The sequence below is a fragment of the Podarcis filfolensis genome, assembly GCF_964270895.1.
Source record: "Podarcis filfolensis genome assembly, chromosome: 9".
Classification (NCBI taxonomy): Eukaryota; Metazoa; Chordata; class Lepidosauria; order Squamata; family Lacertidae; genus Podarcis; species Podarcis filfolensis.
Window position 1 is genome coordinate 46,763,138 of NC_139610.1, and position 19,323 is coordinate 46,782,460.

At 40.9% G+C, this 19,323-nt stretch overlaps 2 protein-coding genes across 4 annotated transcripts; both read right to left on the reverse strand.

Annotated features, from left to right (window-relative positions):
• Positions 1 to 570: 570 nt before the first annotated feature.
• Positions 571 to 19,205, reverse strand: LOC310742429 (UPF0462 protein C4orf33 homolog). Of its 3 annotated transcripts, XM_083571935.1 has the most exons (8): positions 18,248 to 19,205; positions 18,002 to 18,084; positions 15,922 to 15,979; positions 13,990 to 14,170; positions 10,061 to 10,121; positions 9,474 to 9,522; positions 2,246 to 2,445; positions 571 to 825 (listed from the first exon to the last, which is right to left on the reverse strand). In XM_083571935.1, exons 2-8 carry the CDS (start codon positions 18,073 to 18,075, stop codon positions 738 to 740), a joined length of 711 nt encoding a protein of 236 aa, XP_083428061.1. In that variant the 5' UTR covers positions 18,076 to 18,084; positions 18,248 to 19,205; the 3' UTR covers positions 571 to 737. The 3 variants fall into 3 exon arrangements, with proteins under 3 accessions (XP_083428061.1, XP_083428060.1, XP_083428062.1); XM_083571934.1 differs by having other exon boundaries at positions 18,002 to 19,205; XM_083571936.1 differs by lacking the exon at positions 10,061 to 10,121 and having other exon boundaries at positions 9,474 to 9,487; positions 18,002 to 19,205.
• LOC310742736 (uncharacterized protein) lies at positions 10,203 to 12,303 on the reverse strand (the record flags this gene model as incomplete). Its single annotated transcript, XM_083572155.1, has 3 exons — positions 12,123 to 12,303; positions 10,870 to 11,737; positions 10,203 to 10,255 (listed from the first exon to the last, which is right to left on the reverse strand). The coding sequence occupies exons 1-3, from the start codon at positions 12,141 to 12,143 to the stop codon at positions 10,203 to 10,205; spliced, it is 942 nt and encodes a 313-aa protein (XP_083428281.1). The 5' UTR covers positions 12,144 to 12,303.
• Positions 19,206 to 19,323: the final 118 nt, after the last annotated feature.

Consider the following 19,323-nt stretch of genomic DNA (forward strand, 5'->3'; position numbering starts at 1 on the left):
AAAGCATGTTATGATCCTCCCAACTTTATGGCTGACATAATGCTAACCTTTTAGGCTTTCATTACCTGAGATCAGGATATCTATTGGAACATCTTTCTCCATATGAATCCAGCTGTGCCTTAAAGTCATTCTTACAGCATCACAGCTATGGCAGGTGGCAATATGGGAACAGGCTCCTGTGGTGCCTTGAATAAGGAATACTCTCCCCAGGAAGACTTGCTTGGCATTTATTTTTATATTATTTCAGTGCCAGGCAAATACCTTTTCATTTTCTTGAGTACTGTCATGATATTTCTACAGTTTCTGGTTACTATGATGCTCTTTCATCTGTTACTGATTCTTCTTTTTGCTGTGTTCTGATTATATTTATTCTTGTATTTGTATACTACTACAGGAAGTCATCCAGGGGGAAATTTATGAAGAGTGAGATATAAATTCCTGGCATAAATGATGACCAAGCTCTTGACCTTTGGTTTAAAGTAAGTATTAAACCAAAGAACAAGAATTTGAGGGAAACAATGATATATAAATAGTGATATATATTGACACCTGAAGTCAACAAGCTAAACATTAAAAGGCCCAATCAATTCATTTATTTTAATTGGCTGACTCACTAACACCATGAGACGACACAACTAATTAAATATTTGACACCTCATATCGAAGCACAACACATTGTTACGTGTTTTGTAATTATTTTTTCTCAATGATTGACTTGACTTTAGAGGTTGATGAAGTTATGACCACAGATCTGATGGAGGCTGGTTCCAGTCTTCTCCCATTATGTCCTTCAGACTGAAATCTTTGAAATATTCTAGAAGATGGCTATCAACAAAACATAAGAATATCAGCACAAGTAGTTAAGGTCCTAAATATATAGCAAGTTTTTTTAAAAAAAAACATACGTAATTTTAAAATGATAGCTTTAGGGCAATACTGTTTTGGATAGGAGCATCTAATGTAGATTCACCTGATCTGCACCTCCTGGGCTGAAGTGCAAATCAGAAGCAGGCCAACTTCAGAATCCAAATTTGCTTGGTATTCCACTCATTGAGGTGGCTGAGCACTGGGTCTCTTCTTTGTGTTCATTTTCTCCTTGTACAATCTCAGGAGATTATATGGAGAGATAAATGGCTGCCCCCTCCCCATTCAATCCAATGGTGTACCAATGCCGTTTTCTGTAGTTTTCCCTAGAATGGAACATCATCAGTACCTGTCATTCCCAAAGGGGAATTCATACTGTTTTTAGCAGTGTCCAGTGCCAGATTTACATATAAGCTAAACAAGCTATAGCTTAGGGCCCCACTCTCTTGGGGCCCCCCACAAAATTTAAAAGAAAAAAACTGGATGTACATTTCCAAAGTATAAGATAAAAAACAAATAAAATAGAACCTACATAGAGCAACAGTGTTTTGTGTTGTGTAGGCTCCTATTTGTTATGTGCAAATGGCTTTAGATACCTATTAGGTCCATAAATTACCATATAGCATATAGCATATATTCAACACAAAAAACATTGACAATTTGTTGTTGACAAAGGACAGGTGGACATATAAAGGGTCCCATTACCTTCAGTAGCTTAGGGCCTCATCAAACCTAAATTCGGCCCTGGTAGTGCCAGTTGTGATTCCTCCATAATGACAAGAACTAGGGTGGTAGATTGGTTGGACTAGGACTAGGGAGGTCCCCACTCAGCCAAGAAGCTTACTGGGTGACCTTGGGCCAGTCACAGTCTCTCAGCCAAACCTGTCTCACAGGGTTATGGCAATATTATAATGGGTTCCTTGGAGGCAAGGTGGAATATAAATGTAACAACCACAACAACTTATGCAATTGGTAGCCATATGTGCTAAATACAGGACTGAACAAGCCTTCTAGACATAAGACATAATGGATGTTGGCTGATAATATATAGTTATCCTTCACCACAAAAGCATTTCCAGAGTTAGCTGAGGAAAAGGTATGTTCACTGCACTGTGGAAAAATGAGGACTGGCCTATCGTCCCATGATCCAGTCACCAGTGTTCCTGTATTTACCACTTTTACACTTCATAAAATAGGTCCTAGCAGTACACTATGAACTTGTCAATATGAAGAGTAAACAGCATAAATAGTCAAGTATATCCCAATAAAGAATGAAGGATTTTCTCAATGTGTTATGTAAGCAGTTACCGTCAAGAATAAAAAGAAGCTTCAGGAACAGTTGGAAAGCAATTTGAGAGAGACGTGGGTGTTTTGTACTCACAAATTAGGGCCCTGCCCCTCTTTGATCTCTTCTTGTGGTATTGGATAAAGTGCCTCATACATTCTCCCAATACCAGACCCATGGATTGCATATGAATTCATCTTGTCCACACCGGGGGGGAAGTAGTCCCAAGGAATAATTGCTGTGCCATTCCAGGTACCCCCATTTATATCAGCTTTAAATGTCAACGGAAGTCCTTTCTGCACAATGGAACACAAAATACACTCTAAAAACGTCATCACTATTTTCACATAAAGTTGTATCAGTACAAGATATTAAGCCACATAACCATTTTAAAACAAAGTTTAGCACAATGCTTAATTATCAAGATAACACTGAATTGCTGCACTTGAAGTTCCTGTTAGCGCTTCTGTGAAAATGTCAGCTGTTGTTTTAAACATTTATAATACCATTCTATCTATTCAAAAATTTAATACAGAAGTTCAATTAAGAGAAGTGCAACTTTTGAGTTTTAGAAAGTGCTTTAATATAATGAACAAAGAAAGATATTCATGTCATTGGAAGACTTTCAGGTAGTATACAAAAAAGTAAGTGGACTTCTTATTTAGTTTCAATTTCAATATGTCCTCTGAGTAACCATCTGACAGAATGGATTAAAAAGGAAGCATAAATCCCTGAAGCCAACGTTAATTCAAATAAATAGCAGGAATTACAGGATTTCATTTGTAAAGAGGCAACCACCAGCTGCTTGCAAAAGCAATTACACTAGCTCTTTACAGAGATGCCCTAATTGAAACTATTGGTATTGAAGTTGCAACATTAACATCAAAGGAGACGGGTAATAATTTAGATATAGGAATGTGCCAAAGGCAGCATTTGCATTAAATCTGTGCCACTCTAGGAGCCAGCTAGATCCCTCAGAGATCCATTCCTTCCTTTTCCAGGAGGCCATATCTCTGACATTGGCTATGTACACACTAATCTGCTTGTAGCACAAAAATGCAGTTTCTCTCAATCCAGTATTATTCATGTTTGTCCTCAACATACTGCCTTCATTGTTGATTGATTCTAGATCCTGCTGTCCAGAAGGGTGGTTGCAGTTTAAAAAACATCCCCTTGATTTGGTTATCTACATCTTTCCCTCCCTGCATATACCCCAGGTGAATAAAAGAGGAAGTGAATGAATGAATGAATGTTGTAATATACTTGTATGCATGAAAGGGTTAACTTGAGCTCAGTCATCATTTATTCTCGAATAAAATGTCTTTACAGACGTACACTTTGCACTGTTCCACAACTGCCAATATTTGAAGTTCAGAAAGGTCGTCAGGCTACCAACTGACCAGCAAAAAAATCCAACAGCCCAACCTGTGTTCTTTTAAAGCAACTTAATCTGCATAAATCAACAGATGAAGCTTTTGGCTCCATCAAGGTCAACATTATCACCTGCTCATGTTTGTTTGCCAAGCAATCATTACAAGGCACAGGAGCAGGGTAGGACCCACTGAAAACAATTTGAAACCCTAAATGGAGGTTGATTTATGGCCTCTGGGCACAGATGTGAAGTTCTGCAGTCAAGTCCTGATCTGCCATGGACACACAGTGTGACATCAGGTATGTCTCTCTGTCTCCCGTAAGCAGGGAATAATAGTAACTGGTCTTTCAAGTGTGTCTTTCAATAGTTATTGTATTTGGAACAGATTCCTTCTCTCCATTCCGTTGCTTCCTTGCTTTCTTCTTTTCTTGACTCACATTTCTCCCTTTTTGAAGCCCTCTTCAGGCATTCAGAAGAACATTGTGGGTTTAGAGTGAGGAATAAGCATGCACATGAGCCCTATGACTGTCATACATTCAGTGCCCAGGGGGATTCTAACCAGCTAAATATAGCTAGAATCCTTCCTACAGTCAGCAAACCAGGCCCACGCAGGATTCCAATTACATTCAGCTGAATGTGGTTAGACTCCCTCTACCGACCTTTGCACTGAACACACAAAGTTCAGGGGAAGAGGGGGTACGATGAGTGTTTATGGGAACAATGGGGGCTGGGCCAATATGTCTGCCGCCATCTCCATGCAGTCTCTCACAGACTTTTGATTAACTGAAGAGGGCTCTTGTCTCCATTTTTCTCTCCCCCCAAACCTGTTTCTCCCTTCTGCTTCCGTATATAAACTTAAGCAGCAGAGTAGAAGTTGCTGCTCCCCTCTTTGCAAACAGCAAGGAAGGTAACCTGAAGCACGACGCCAACAGCAGGCAAAACTGAACATTATATTCAACTAAGCCCTGTTCAGAGGAGACCCACTGAAATTAATGAACTCAAGTTTGTCATGTCTACTCTGAATAGGACTAACATTCAATACCATCCTAACACCCACAGTTTAATTTTGTTTATGAAGCTGGGAAGGAGAACATCACTCTTCTCTCCAGCAACTGCCAGATCTAATAATAACTTTGCTCCTGGTGACAAAGCAACTGGAATTTTGGGGCTGTAGTCAGAACCCTTTGTTTAAGGATCACAGTTAAATACTGATGATGGCAAAGCAAACAAACCACCCTGCACCTGTTAGCTCTGTCTGTACTGGTTTCAAACACAGAATTATTATTTGTTCAGCTCCAATAGTAAATAGGTTATTCAATAAATATTCTGTCAGCTGTGGATTTCTGCTGTGAATTGCTCTCAGTATTCTTCACCTCAAGTATATTGCTGGATAGAACCCAGAGGGTGTTGGCATCCCAGATAGCTTATTTCATTTTCTGGGAACAATGATACAGCCACATTTTCATCTGTGTTTTAGACGCCGCATCTCATGCTGTATATTAAAGTCTAAATGCAATCAAAACTGTTGTTCAGAAGATAAGATTCACACGACAATTGTGTGTGCTTTGAAGCAGAATTCACAAGTCACCTTGAACCAGGCTGGAGTGAATTAAATGAAGATTACCATAAAGGACAGTCTTAAGCCCTATTAGTTCAGTGGGACTTTCCTTGGTAAGTGTATATAAGATTGCAGCCTTAAATCATGAATAAACCACAAAGAGAAAGTTTGATTTAAGTTGCTGATTCTAAATCACACTTCCCATTTCCACTTCAATTGTTTCCTAAACAAAATCTCACAATAATTGTTTGATATAACTCTTAAAATTTGTTGCTATAAGACTAAATAGTAGTATACTACATAATAAGGAAATTTGTGTGTGTGAATTCACTCTGTCCTGCATATATTTTGCTTAACATCTCAGGTTTAACACTGATTTAAGAAAGTATAGGGAAAGTGAGACCCCACCCTCATATACCTTTCACATCTGTACAAACATTGTTATCTGAACATATTTCTTGATAACAAATGAGAAATATAAAGCTAGGCTTGATTCCACAAAATTAATTTCTTTTTCTTATTTAATTTCAGTGCAATTACTGCACATTTACCTGACATAAAATCACTGAGAACACACCCAGGTGAGCTTTCAGATATCATGTCCTAATCCAGAAACCTATAGCCTTGAGTGCTGATCCTTGGTTTCCTCTTTCCAACATTTGCTGAGATGCCCCAAAATAGTACTAACTATAGTACTAACTTCCAATGCATGGTTTGAAGTAGGTTTGCAAACCAGACTTTGGGGATTACTAACCTTAGTTTGCCTGATTTGGACATCACAGCAAACTGTGGTTAGAGCAACATGAAAATGGAGAAAAGAATCAGCAGATGAGAAGGGAGGAGGAACTGCATGAGCTTGCAAGCACATCCCCATTTATGATCCTCCAAATTATGGATACTTAATGAATTGGACTTGATGACTATCCAGCTTCATGACTGAGCAGGGAATATCAATCCAGATTTCCCCATTCCAAGTCCAACACTATTCCCCATAACACACCTGCGCTCGTATTATATCATACTGCTTGCCGAAGAAGTAAATAATGTGTTCCCCAATTCCATTCTTATAGCATGAAAAGTTTTTAGAATAAGATGTTCTTACTTATCTAAGATCTTCTGTGAAAGTATATCAAAAACTGAAAAAATAAATCATTATAATATATGCCATATAATTCCTATTCTGTTCACATTGCACAGATATAAACTGACTCATGATAAACAGTAAAAACCTACTGAAACAGTAACATATTGATGCTGTACAAAATTCTAAAACATGATGGTATGCAAATAATTTATTATGAATCTCCATAGCATAACCCATGATTATTAGCTTCTAAATGTAAAATGCCTTTCTATGGGAATATATATGCATTGCTTATAATGGTTTTAAGGAATGCTGAATTGCTCAGCACTAAATAGAAAGGGAAATGGTCTCAGATAAATTTATAGCATAATAAAAACTTTGATGTAAATGCAGGATGTGCCAACAGGTGAGAGATTTTTTTAATTTAATTTGATCGAATAAGCTCCATGGAACCAATTTGCAAATGATTTGCAGATGTGTTGGCATTGCTTAACTGTATTGCCATGATTTATGTTACTTAACACTAAAGGAGATGATGAAATGAATTTATTGTCTGTAATTACCACAACAGGAAAAAAAAGCGATCAGAAAGGAAAACGAGATTTAAAACAAAACCAAAAAACCTTGAGCACAGAGAATGGCTATTTAAACTCTGCTCATAAAGCAAACTGTGGAAAACCATTGATTTAATTATACCGCAGCAACCAATTGTACCATTATTTGCAATTGCTTGCAAAATTCTTTAGCAAAATGACCTTATCTGATCTGGAGAAACTAGGTCCCATTATTTCATACACTCATTTATGAGTAATTTCCGCTGAACATCCATTGAAAATTATTCATGAATGCATTTTAGATGATGCCATGGCCAGGACCCCCATTAAGTTAAATAGCGGACATATAGTAATCAAATAACTTGGTGCAAAAATATTAGTATAAAAAGAGCTGCAATTTTACAGAGTTTTACTCATCATCTTAATCCCAGCAGTGAACTAAAGATAGTCACATTAGGTGGCAATCCTAAACTCACTTACCTAGGAGTAAGCCCCATTAAACTCAGCAGGCTTACTTTTAAATTGGCATGCATAGAATTCCACGCAGCTGTTTGCAACTCTGAAGAAGAACACATGGTGTTCTTTTGCTTCGTTTTACACAGTAATAGAAGACTGGGTGCACAATGTGCACATAATAATATTCACAAGTTTTATGTACTCAGGATGATGAAAAACGGTAGAGGGTGGCACCCCCTAGCATCTGCTGCCTAAGGCAACTGACTCACTCTACCTAATGGCACGGTCGGCTTTGAAGCCACCCACAAAGATGCAGAGGGGTTATGTTAATGATTTATACATGCATTCTATAATGTCAGCATACACAAATGTGAGAATTATTGTGTTCATAAAACAGGAAATATACAGACAGCATCCTAATCAAACCTTACTTGGTTAAATGTTTGCTTCGTTTAATTTAACAACAGAAAATTTTCATGCAGATAAAATCACTCATATTCGGAAGGAGCTAGACACCACCGTGGGAGCAGGGCTGGGGCGGGAGAGTGCTAGAGCTCTGTCTGGTCAAGTTGCATGGAATCAATTTCAATCCGTTACCCCCGAGGATGTGGACAGGCTGCTTGGACGCGTGAAACCAACCACCTGTCTCCTTGATCCTTGCCCATCCTGGCTAATAAAAGCAAGCCGGGAAGGGCTGGGCGATGGGCTCTGCGGGGTGGTGAATGCTTCCCTCTGTGAGGGAACATTCCCAGATCCGCTGAAAGAGGCGGTCATTAAACCGCTTCTTAAAAAACCATCTTTAGACCCGGCCAGTATGGCCAACTATCGCCCAGTCTCAAATCTTCCATTCTTGGGCAAGGTGATTGAGCGCGTGGTTGCTGAACAACTCCAGGCATGCCTGGAGGATGCGGACCATTTGGATCCCTTCCAATCAGGATTCAGGCCTCATCATGGGACTGAAACTGCCTTGGTCGCGCTGGTTGATGATCTCCGGCGAGCTAGGGACAAAGGTGAGAGTTGTTTCCTACTTCTGCTGGATCTCTCAGCGGCCTTTGATACAATCGACCATAACATCCTTCTGGACCGTCTAGAGGGGCTGGGAGCTGGGGGCACTGTTATGCAGTGGTTTCGCTCCTTCCTCCTGGGCCGTGTTCAGAAAGTGGTGGTGGGGGATGAGTGCTCAGACCCCTGGGCCCTCACTTGTGGGGTGCCTCAGGGTTCCGTCCTCTCCCCCATGCTTTTTAACATCTATATGAAGCCACTGGGAGAGATCATCAGGGGGTTTGGACTGGGTGTCCATCAATATGCAGATGATACCCAGCTCTACCTCTCTTTCAAATCAGAACCAGTGAAGGCGGTGAAGGTCCTGTGTGAGTGCCTGGAGGCAGTTGGAGGATGGATGGCGGCTAATGGATTGAGGTTGAATCCTGACAAGACAGAAGTACTGTTTTTGGGGGACAGGGGGCGGGCTGGTGTGGAGGACTCCCTGGTCCTGAATAGGGTAACTGTGCCCCTGAAGGACCAGGTGCGCAGCCTGGGAGTCATTTTGGACTCACAGCTGTCCATGGAGGCGCAGGTCAATTCTGTGTCCAGGGCAGCTGTCTACCAACTCCACCTGGTACGCAGGCTGAGACCCTACCTGCCCGCGGACTGTCTCGCCAGAGTGGTGCATGCTCTGGTTATCTCCCGCTTGGACTACTGCAATGCGCTCTACGTGGGGCTACCTTTGAAGGTGACTCGGAAACTACAACTAATCCAGAATGCGGCAGCTAGACTGGTGACTGGGGGCGGCCGCCGAGACCACATAACACCGGTCTTGAAAGACCTACATTGGCTCCCAGTACGTTTCCGAGCACAATTCAAAGTGCTGGTGTTGACCTTTAAAGCCCTAAACGGCCTCGGCCCAGTATACCTGAAGGAGCGTCTCCACCCCCATCGTTCTGCCCGGATGCTGAGGTCCAGCGCCGAGGGCCTTCTGGCGGTTCCCTCATTGCGAGAAGCAAAGCTACAGGGAACCAGGCAGAGGGCCTTCTCGGTAGTGGCGCCTGCCCTGTGGAACGCCCTCCCATCGGATGTCAAAGCGATAAATAACTACCTGACATTCAGAAGACATCTTAAGGCAGCCCTGTTCAGGGAAGTTTTTAATCTGTGATATTTTAGTGTATTTTTGGTTTTCTATGGAAGCCGCCCAGAGTGGCTGGGGAAACCCAGCCAGATGGGCGGGGTACAAATAATAAATTATTATTATTATTATTATTATTATTATTATTATTATTATTATTATGTAGAATTCTACTTACCTCAATACAATCTCCTGCAGAAAGAAGTAATACAAGATGTTGGCCATGCCTAGCAAAACAAAATCATGAGGATGAGGGGTGGGTGGGAATCAATGGCATTGTCAAAACAGGTTTCATAGGAATACAAAACAGTCAGCATAACAATTTAATGAATTCCATAGCAGATTATAGAAAAGAACAAAATGTTGTGAGTGCTGCCATAAAATGGAGTATGTTGCCTTCACTCTGGGTAGACTTAGCCATTGTTTTCTGGAGCTAGGAAAGCTCAGGCTACGTATGCATTCTGTTTACTCTGGCTCCAGTGCACTCCCACTGCTGGCGTTTGAAGCCATGTAAACATGACGTAAGCCACAATCTATAGCTAACTTACAGTTTCTTGAGAAATATTGCTGTTTGATGTGTGAAAACAGAAGCCACGTTCACTTCACAGTTAAGCTGAGGTATGTACATTTGAGATAGTTACTGCACATGCTCAAATGACAATTTCATTGATAGGCATTCAGGAGAATGTAACAGTGTGGGACTTCATCTATAAACCAAAGTCTAAAGTAATAGACACAATGCGTTGTTTACATGGCAAAACTTACGGGCAGACTTCCACTTCCAAATAGTTTCTTGTTGCACTATTCAAAAAGAAGGATTCAGCCACTGTGAAAGAAATAATACCAGAATGCTAGTGTGTGAGGTTCGGAAGGAAGGGGAAAGAGAATTAACCAAGGAATTTTATTATTATTTCAGAAAGGCAAGAAATTCTTCATCTTTATCATAGTTCACTCTCACATCTATTAAATGTTTCACATACAGTTTAACTCAAAAGCGCATGGGTTCTTGTTTCAGATAAGATCTTTCTATGGATTCTGTAGTGATTTAACAAACTGGTTCATGTCTGGATGAATCTGGTTCCCCTCCATGTAATCCATACACTGTGATTCAAAAAACATGTTGACTTAGTCATGTCCAAAACCTTGTGCATACGCAGTAAGTGAGTAAGATTGTTGACTTCCCCCCCTTTGAACAACAAACCATCTTCTAAAACCTTCAATTTCAAAAGTGGTTTGCCATGTTACATGTGTGTGAGGGGAAGGAAGGGCTCACCTTCAAAGCTCTTTGGGGTTCATGGGACTAATTACACTGGGCAACAATTTTTTACTTTTTGAATGTTGTCTAGATTTCTACAACTGATTTAGGGTATTTTTGCACTGCTGAATCAGGAAATGGCATCCGTTGCTCTCCATCAGGTCAGGTTTTCTGTAAACTGAATGGTGGGCATTGATAAAGGTAAGTACACGTAAATTGCATGTTGCTTCACCATTTTTCAAACTTCAGGGCTTGAACTTCTGTTTCTTGGAATTCCTGGAATGCTCAGCAGCACGGAGGTCTCTCTTCAGAGTCCAACAGTAGTCAGCCATCATGACTGCGTCCCAGCGACCCTGATACTTGGTTTCCATCTCTTTCATGTCCTGGTGGAATCTCTCCCCCTGCTCGTCACTCATTGAACCCAGGTTCTCAGGAAACCGATCCATATGTGAAAATAGGTAGTGCATCTTGACGCTCATGTTGCAGCCCAGGTTTCTGAAAGCAGTCAGCATGTTGTTGACAAGTTCTGCGTAGTTTCTGGCCTTATTGTTGCCAAGAAAGTTCTTCACTACCAGAACAAATGCCTTCCACACTTCCAGTTCCACTTCATTCATTGAGTTTCCGAACTCTGGATCTCTGATGAGCTGACGGATCTGAGGACCGTCAAAGATGCCAGCTTTCAACTTCTCCATGGTCAATCCTGGAAATGCCTGGCACAAGTAAATGAAGCAGTCACCATCCTTGTCCAGAGCCTTGGTGAACTGCTTGATTAAGCCGAGCTTGATGTGCAGCGGTGGGAAGAGTATTCTGTCTCTGTCCACCAGAGGGTCGTTGATGACGTTCCTTTCTTTGCAAGGCACCAATTCCTCCCGCACAGGCCAGTCCTTCTTTGTGTAATGCTGAGCACGGTCCCTACTATCCCACATGCACAGAAAACATGGGTACTTGGTGAAGCCAGACTGTTGTCCCAACAAAAAGTTCACCATCTTCAGGTCAACACAAATAAACCACTTATGCTGATCATAACCAATTTTCTCCAGCACATACTTCACTGCTTCATAGTTCTCCTTCAGTGTACTCGAGTGAGCCAGGGGTATAGAGGCAAACTGGTTGCCGTTGTGTAGCAGAACACATTTCAGTGATCGCTTGCTGCTGTCAATGAACAGTCTCCAATCTTTGGGTTCGTACTTGAGCAGAAGCTTGAGCAGAAGCTGCGCAATATCTGCACAGTACACCAAGTCCTTCTCTTCCGAGAAAAAACGGAGGTACTCTTGATGCCTGTTGTGGAAGAAGCTGATGCGAGCACTGTCAGAGAGGAGGTTTTTTTCCTTCAATCTGGATGCCAACAGTTCGGCAGAGTCCTTTGACAAGCTGAGGTCACGAACTAGATGATTCAACTCCTTTTGGGAAAATGGATGTGGAGCATCATCTTCAAGAACCACTTCTTCTTCTTCATGTCCTTCAACACTGGAGGCATCTTCGTCACTAATGTCAGGAAGTTCTCCGAAGATAGGCACTGGAATTTCATCACAATGAGCTACAGGATGACGTGCTGATTGAAGATCAGGATACTTTGTGGGGCGGCTGCCCCATTAACTTAGTTTTGATCCCCCAACTTTATGCTTTGCCACACCAATTTATGGAAGATTTCGAGGTTTCATGACTTCAAACTGATCCCTTTTCGACATAATCACCCAGAACTATTGGACCTGAATACTTCTTGTCATTAAAATAATCATTTCCAATCAAAACAATTATTTGACAAGGCATTTTACCCCCACCAACTTCTTCTAAAAAGCTCCACACAAGCGTACATGTGAACAAAAACGTAAAAAAGACATGTGGCAATAGCTCAAAAACTTGACCTGATTGAGCAAAACCAATGTGATTTTTTGATTCAGCACATCAGATTCATCCTAAATCAGCTGAAAAAACGCAGGCAACAAATTTGTTGTTGACCAGTGTTATTTAGTTCTTTGGGTCCTGCCATATCTATGGGTGCTCTGTGATGACTGCAGACACTTTAGGTTTCTGTATCTCGAACACTAAAGTTCATGGCAGGAGTTGCTGTATTTTTATGGACCAGTATCTGCTTTTATTCATATCCATGGCATATTTCATGCTTTGTTTATTACTTCATCCCCAGTGAACAGCAGACCTTCACAGCATACCACAAACTGCTTAGAGAATTCCCATCAATTTTAGAAAAGGTTAGTTGTGTTTCATGTGGAACTGCTGTTTGGGATGCCCAAAGTCCTTCCTCCAGCATGCTGAATTAGCTGAGTTGTTTTAAAAAACAAAAACAAAATGCTCTTGGCTATTAAAATGTTATCATGTTATTACAAAAAGTTAAAATCCTACTACATTTAGTAGGAGCTTTCGGAGGTTGAAGTAAGTGAAGAATAAAGTTGTGTGTATAGGGCAAATGTAAATAATGACCAGGATTAAACAATGATCTGACTGTGCAACCTTAAGTGGAAGAGGCATGAGGTACAGACTTCCAGTTCACAAACACTGGTTTCAAAGGGGCTGTCTTTGCCAACTCTAAGCTGAAATAGGGGGAGCATGATCCTGGGGTCTCTGCAATGAATGAAGGGACCTTAGATCCAGTTTGCCCAAGCCACCTTTTGGGCTACTGTGAGAGAAAGAGCCACCATCTCTAGATATATACCCATCTGTCAGGGAACTGCCATTGGAGCTAGAGGCAGAGGGAAGGCTCCAGAGGGATGCCAGAGAGGGTCCCAGTAGGGAGAGAGGCAGCCCATCTGCTGGGGAAGGAAATCAGCGTAACACCAGTGGAGAAGGGGGGCAGATGGGGGAATCGGAGAGGAGGCTCCAAGACTCCTCGCCGGAGACCAGCGGAGAGAGTACGGGTCCTCCGCTGCCCACACCCTCCCTGCGCAGAAGACTCCCGCGCAGGGAGAGTAGGAGGAGACTTGGCGTCAAAGAACTTCTTTGCTGGAAGAAATTCAAGAAACGCCCACTGACGGATTCTGCCAGCGACTGAGACAGCCACGAAGCTAGAGGCTGTCCAGACAGAAAGGGTTCAACCAGGTAACCTAGCCAGGAGTGGCGGCAACTTACGCACGAGCAACCCCTAGAACCATTACACCATCAAACTATTTCCGGCATAGCAAGTCCCCACACACAACCGCAACAGGCATGACCCTTTGCCAGCAGAGATCCATCTCTACAACATCCCACCTATTCCAGTTAGTGCTCATGGCACTTTGAAAAAGAAATGCACAGTGTTCCTTCATTTTGAACTTGTTTGGCAATTCAGTTAACAGGAAATACTTCATCTCAAGAAGCACTGTACGCATGAGCTCTTGATGCACATTAATACTACTAGAAAAAAACTGCTAGTTGAATCAATATTAATTTTCTAGGCCTGAAATGTTACCACTTTTTGTGTTGTATACCCTTCATAAAACCTCACCTTCATAGTCCCAAAGGCCATCAAAAGGCTTTCCAGGTTCACCAGGTGGAGCTGGAGGATCATCGAAGAATAAGGAGTTCACTTCCATTACTAAGCCTTGAACACCAGGTTTAAATGTGATAGTCACTGGAGCATGCAAAACCGGTATGCTGTTCCAGGTATTTACAATTTTATATTCTACCTATATAAACACATTAAAAGTGATAAAGATTTATATTATCTGGTTCCAACAGAGTTAGTCTGAGGCTGTTACTGCTACATTTCCATAGTACATTATAAGGGCGTTTTTCCCATATTGTGCTATTTGGGCAACCTAGATATTGCAGTGAATGTGACTGTAGTCTTCTGGGGACAAACTTTCCCCCACAAAGGTTTCCAATGTGCTGAATCAGATCCAAATCAATTAAGCATGCTAATTAGAAAACAAAATTTTAAAAGAAGTACATGCATGTTAGCTGCCTAAGTGGCTAATAAAAAATACTAATAAAATTTTCTAATAAAAAAACTATCATTAGCAAATGTAGTTGAAGCGAAATATTAGATTAGGAACAAAAATAAAAAGTGCACATTATGTGATTTAAATGTTACAAAGTTTTAGCTGTGGTTGTTTACTGGAATACTTGCAAACATTTTAAGACCATGACAACCCAATAGCATATATTTTCCTATCATTTCTGGAATATTTTGGGTATGTGGGGTGCCTGGAAAAGACCCTGATGTTGGGAAAGATTGAGGGCACAAGGAGAAGGGGACGACAGAGGATGAGATGGCTGGACAGTGTTCTTGAAGCTACCAGTATGAGTTTGACCAAACTGCGGGAGGCAGTGGAAGACAGGAGTGCCTGGTGTGCTCTGGTCCATGAGGTCACGAAGAGTCGGACACGACTAAACGACTAAACAACAACAATTTACATTTCAAAACAACATAGGCTTTCTAGGTACAGTCACCTAAAAAACAGTAAAACTTTGAAACTCCCTAGTCTAGCTGGTACTGTGCTCATTCATTCATTTAATATCAAATCAATCATAAGTAGGGTGGGGCAAGTGATGTGGAGGAATATACTGCCACATCCCAAGTCCTCTGAGCCAGGACACAACAGAAGGTGAGCAGGTGATTTATTGTTCTTTTTCACTATGCCAGCTCCAGACCAGTACAGCCCAAGGGCCTGGAGACTGGGCCCCTCCAAGGGCTCTGTATTCAACAGCCTGCAGCATCCTATTTCAGAGCTTCTGATTGCTTTTGTTGATAGGGCAGCTGCCAGTAATAGTAGTTTTCTGCCACCTTGGCAAAGCTGGCTTCCTGCAGCAAAGGACACCTGGCCCCAGTGGCATCCCTCCTCTCTGCTGCCAAAGGAGCACCAATGCACCATACAGCCTGTCATCTCAGTAGAAAGTGCAGTCTATTTTATTTTACTATACTATACACAAAGAGAATGCAGAAGTTTATGGGAGTTGGAATCCCAACATTTGCAGACCCACAGGTTAGCCAGTCCTGTGCTAAATGAATAGTCTGGGGGAAAGTAAAGAGCAAATCTATTTCCACCTGTAACCAAAAGGTGGTTTGCCAAAATGGGCAATCTCAGGGGTACAGTACAGCTAAACTTCAGCTGCTGAAATGAGCCAAAATAGAATGCTTTTGAGAAGCAATAGAACACAGCTAACAGCTGTTCATCTTGCAACATTCTAAGTCAGTGCAAGATTACAGTTCCTTTAAAATGTGAATAGGAGACTTGATGAGAAACACAGCATCACTGCACTTAACATTTTAATGCAATCGAGAAAATGAAATATAAAAGGTAACAGCAGGTGAGACTTCACCACTGCATTGTATTTAATCTCAGTAACTGCTATGAATTTTTTTAAAAATACTTTTCACAATGTTCTCATTCTCTTAAAAGTGCAGCATTTTGTGTAACCATATATAAATTCTCACCTGTCTTGTTTCATCCCTCGGAAATTTTGCCTCATGATCACTGAACACAGCACTTTCACTTGGAAAGAAAAGACAGGTAACAATAGATGAATGGAATCTACCTGCATTAATCTGTACTACATTGTTTTATTCTTGAAAAGCAAAACATCAGTTTAGAAACTGCAATCCCATTAGGGTTATATGGAACCAATGTGAGGTTCTATTTTGAAAAAAAACAAAAACACAACTTCTAGAAGAAAACTTAGTAGGGATTTCCTAAGCATAACATTGTTAACTTTAGTCTCCCATCTAGTGGCAAAAAGCAGTAAGAGTCAAAGTTTCTGCGATAAGCCTATTAACACAATAATTACGGGGGGAGCAAGACACCTTAATTTTATATATACGACTATAAGAGTGATAAAATTTCATAGAAAGTGCAACAACACAAAATTCTTATTTTCAAAACCTTGGAAACATTTCAGGAAGTATTGGGCAAGATAAATCCTCATTTGGATTGATCTGGAAGACTTAAAACAATGGCTGTAGATCTTATCACGATGTCTGCCCACCTTTGGTCCCCACGCAGCACTCAGATGTCACCCATGGTTCCTAAAATCTGTCAGCATGTGACAGTGACCACACCCCAGAAACACCTTCACCTTTCCAGCTAAACTGGGTGAGGGTAGCTGATGAGTTTCAAACTCTTGGTGAGTTAGGGATTTTCTCTGCTTTTGAAGACAGGCTCAAGAAGATTGAGTGGATGAGACCAATAGTGGGTCCAACAGTAAAGAAGGTGGTTTCTGCCTGTGCTATAGAGGGAAGTGAGGAGCAGGTGGGGCTTGTCAACCTGGGAAGGTAGTCCATCTAGGTGAAGGAAAATTCTGACCCTAAACCTCTGCTACCTTGCTGGATACCTTCAGGAAAAGAAAAGGCTAAGGAGTAAACCCTATACAAATCCGGAGTGGAGTCTGTAAGATGGTTGGATGGTGTCCTGTACACCTCTTTCCAGCAACTCCTGCAGCCAAGCTGGTGTCAAATATATTGCTCTGTTTTCCTTTGGTTCACATCAGTGAGGTCGGGGGGGGGGGGTCATGTCTAAGGAGCCCAGGACCACCATACAACACTGCCCAGGCTTGTGCTCTGGGGAGGTCACTTTGGTTACAAACACAGAGATCTGACTTCACCCCCAGAGGTACACTCCATTGTCTCTCAAGATAGTTGGATGCCAACAAGGATCTTATCATGTAGATGGATGACTCCTGGAATTTGTGAACAAAAATCACAAAACATTGCACTGGTTTGTGTTATATTCTTGTAGCTGTTGGGAAAATATATATTTAAAAGAATGATGAAGTGGGGAGGGGGGAGTCCTAGCAGATAAATGCATGTGTACACCTTCCTGCATATGCAATAATAACACTGTGGGGGGATAATGGGTTTTGTTTTTTGGTACTATGTTAAACATTTTTGTGTTTTTATAATCTAATCTTATCCTCAGATGAAGGGCAGATATAGAAATTTTAATAATAATAATAATAATAATAATAATAATAATAATAATAATGAAATAGGGTGTTTAAGCAGAAAAGTAAGTAAAAACCCTTGCTTTTAAAAAGAAAAAGAGAACCATGACATTTCAGGACTCAAATAATACTCATTCACAACATCTGCATATGGTGTACACTGAAGTAGTACAGTAGTGCTGAGGGTTTGTTTTCCCCCAGACCAATTAGATCACTCCTACAGAGCTTATAACTTAAACCAGGCTCTTTAGTGAAGAACTTTTCATCCACTCTGCACTGTAACCATCTGTGTGTTGGAAGAACAGATTTGTTCTGCTATTCTCAGTTTCCTCCCTTTTATTGTAATGGCTCCCAACTATCCCTTCTTACAATAGGGAATAAAGATTCTGCTTTATCACTATGCAATCCACTTAATTTTTTTTGATAGATGATAGATAGGTAGATAGGTAGGTAGATAGATAGATAGGCAGGCTGGAGAAAGGAAAAATCAACTATATGTATTAAACAAGGCTTTCTTTTTCAGTTGTGTTACAGAGGAGAACTGAAATGAATGATATAGAAATAAAGTTAACTAGTACCTGATTAGCATGAAGTGGTGGGCAAAGTCAGGAAAGCAGGCAGCAATAAAAGCCACAGCAAATAAAGTATTCATTTTTAAAAGCTAGCGGACAGAACAAAAAATTACGTTTTATATACCAGCTAGGTGAACAAACCTGAATAGCCATTGGCTTTGGAGGTTGTTTACTATATAAAGAAGAGGTAATTGATAACACATCCTGGCCTTGGCAGTGTTTTAATAATTGACTAAGACTTTAGTTTGTTACCTGTTACAGTATGTTAAAGAGAAGCATTTTAGTCTGGTACTTAATGAGCCAAATTCAGCATCCTAATCCTTGTCAATCATTCCAGCAGGATACCATGGGTCAAAGATCCTGAAAGATGTCAAGAGATCCAGAATGATGAGCAGGATCACACTCTCCCTGCCTTTTTCCTGGTGAACACTGTCTAGTTAACAGAGTATCTAGTAATATATACAGTATAGAAGAACACCCGATCCATTTTTTAAAAAGAAAAAACTTGAGTGAAGACTTTTGCAATATTTGAAGTCCAGTGCTAATTCTAGTATACGTTTTCAAATCTGCCTGACTTAATAGGGAATCACAAGTTTCTCTCGATTTTAATATAAACAAACCCAGATTAGTTAGGATTAATATTTAAATCTCATCAGGTCTGAAGACTTGAATCCTAGAATGCTCTAAAACATCAGCCTAAACCTATAAAAGCAATTGTAAGTCAAACACTAGAGCCTACTATGTCATTATCCGTCAAATTACTTACAGTAGCTGAAACGGTTTCCTGTTTCAGGGGACAAAGAGCTTCTGGAAGTAGAATGAAACATTCTGAGATCATACTTCAAAGGGAATTTTCACAAAAGCAGAAGTGGCAAACAAGTTCAAATTTGCCATCTGCAATAACCCAAAGAGCTCAATAGCTTATTGAGGCTCAAACCATCTCCATTCTTGTTACCAAAACTGTAAACAGTATTTCAGAGTGTCCATACTGAACTGGCAAAATGACTTTGAATCAATAAGTGTTAGCACACGTAACAAGGAACAGCCACTTAAACATCACCTTTACAAACTTTAAGAGAGAACAAATTCCTAAAGCCGACTGAAGAGCGTAGGCCCAACATGGTCTGCAGCTAATGCAGAATGAAACTGGAACAAAATGTTCTTTTCCCCCACTCAATTCTCCTAGATTTTGTGCTTAACAAAATGGGGGGGGGGGACTGCACTGCCACCCACCAGCACAACTTAATCCCAAATAAAAGTACGACAAAAAGGACAAAGGACCCAATAATGGGAGTATATAAAAAGGGGCTTAATATTTCAAAGGGCAA

Excerpts from the sequence above, each read along its gene's own strand:
- LOC310742429 (XM_083571935.1), bottom strand. The coding sequence starts at position 18,075 with ATGAATACTTTATTTGCTGTGGCTTTTATTGCTGCCTGCTTTCCTGAC. Across the intron at positions 9,523-10,060 it reads TTGGAAGTGGAAGTCTGCCC|GCATGGCCAACATCTTGTAT; the intron begins GTAAGTTTTGCC and ends TTGTTTTGCTAG. Across the intron at positions 826-2,245 it reads GAGGGGCAGGGCCCTAATTT|CCATCTTCTAGAATATTTCA; the intron begins GTGAGTACAAAA and ends TTTTGTTGATAG.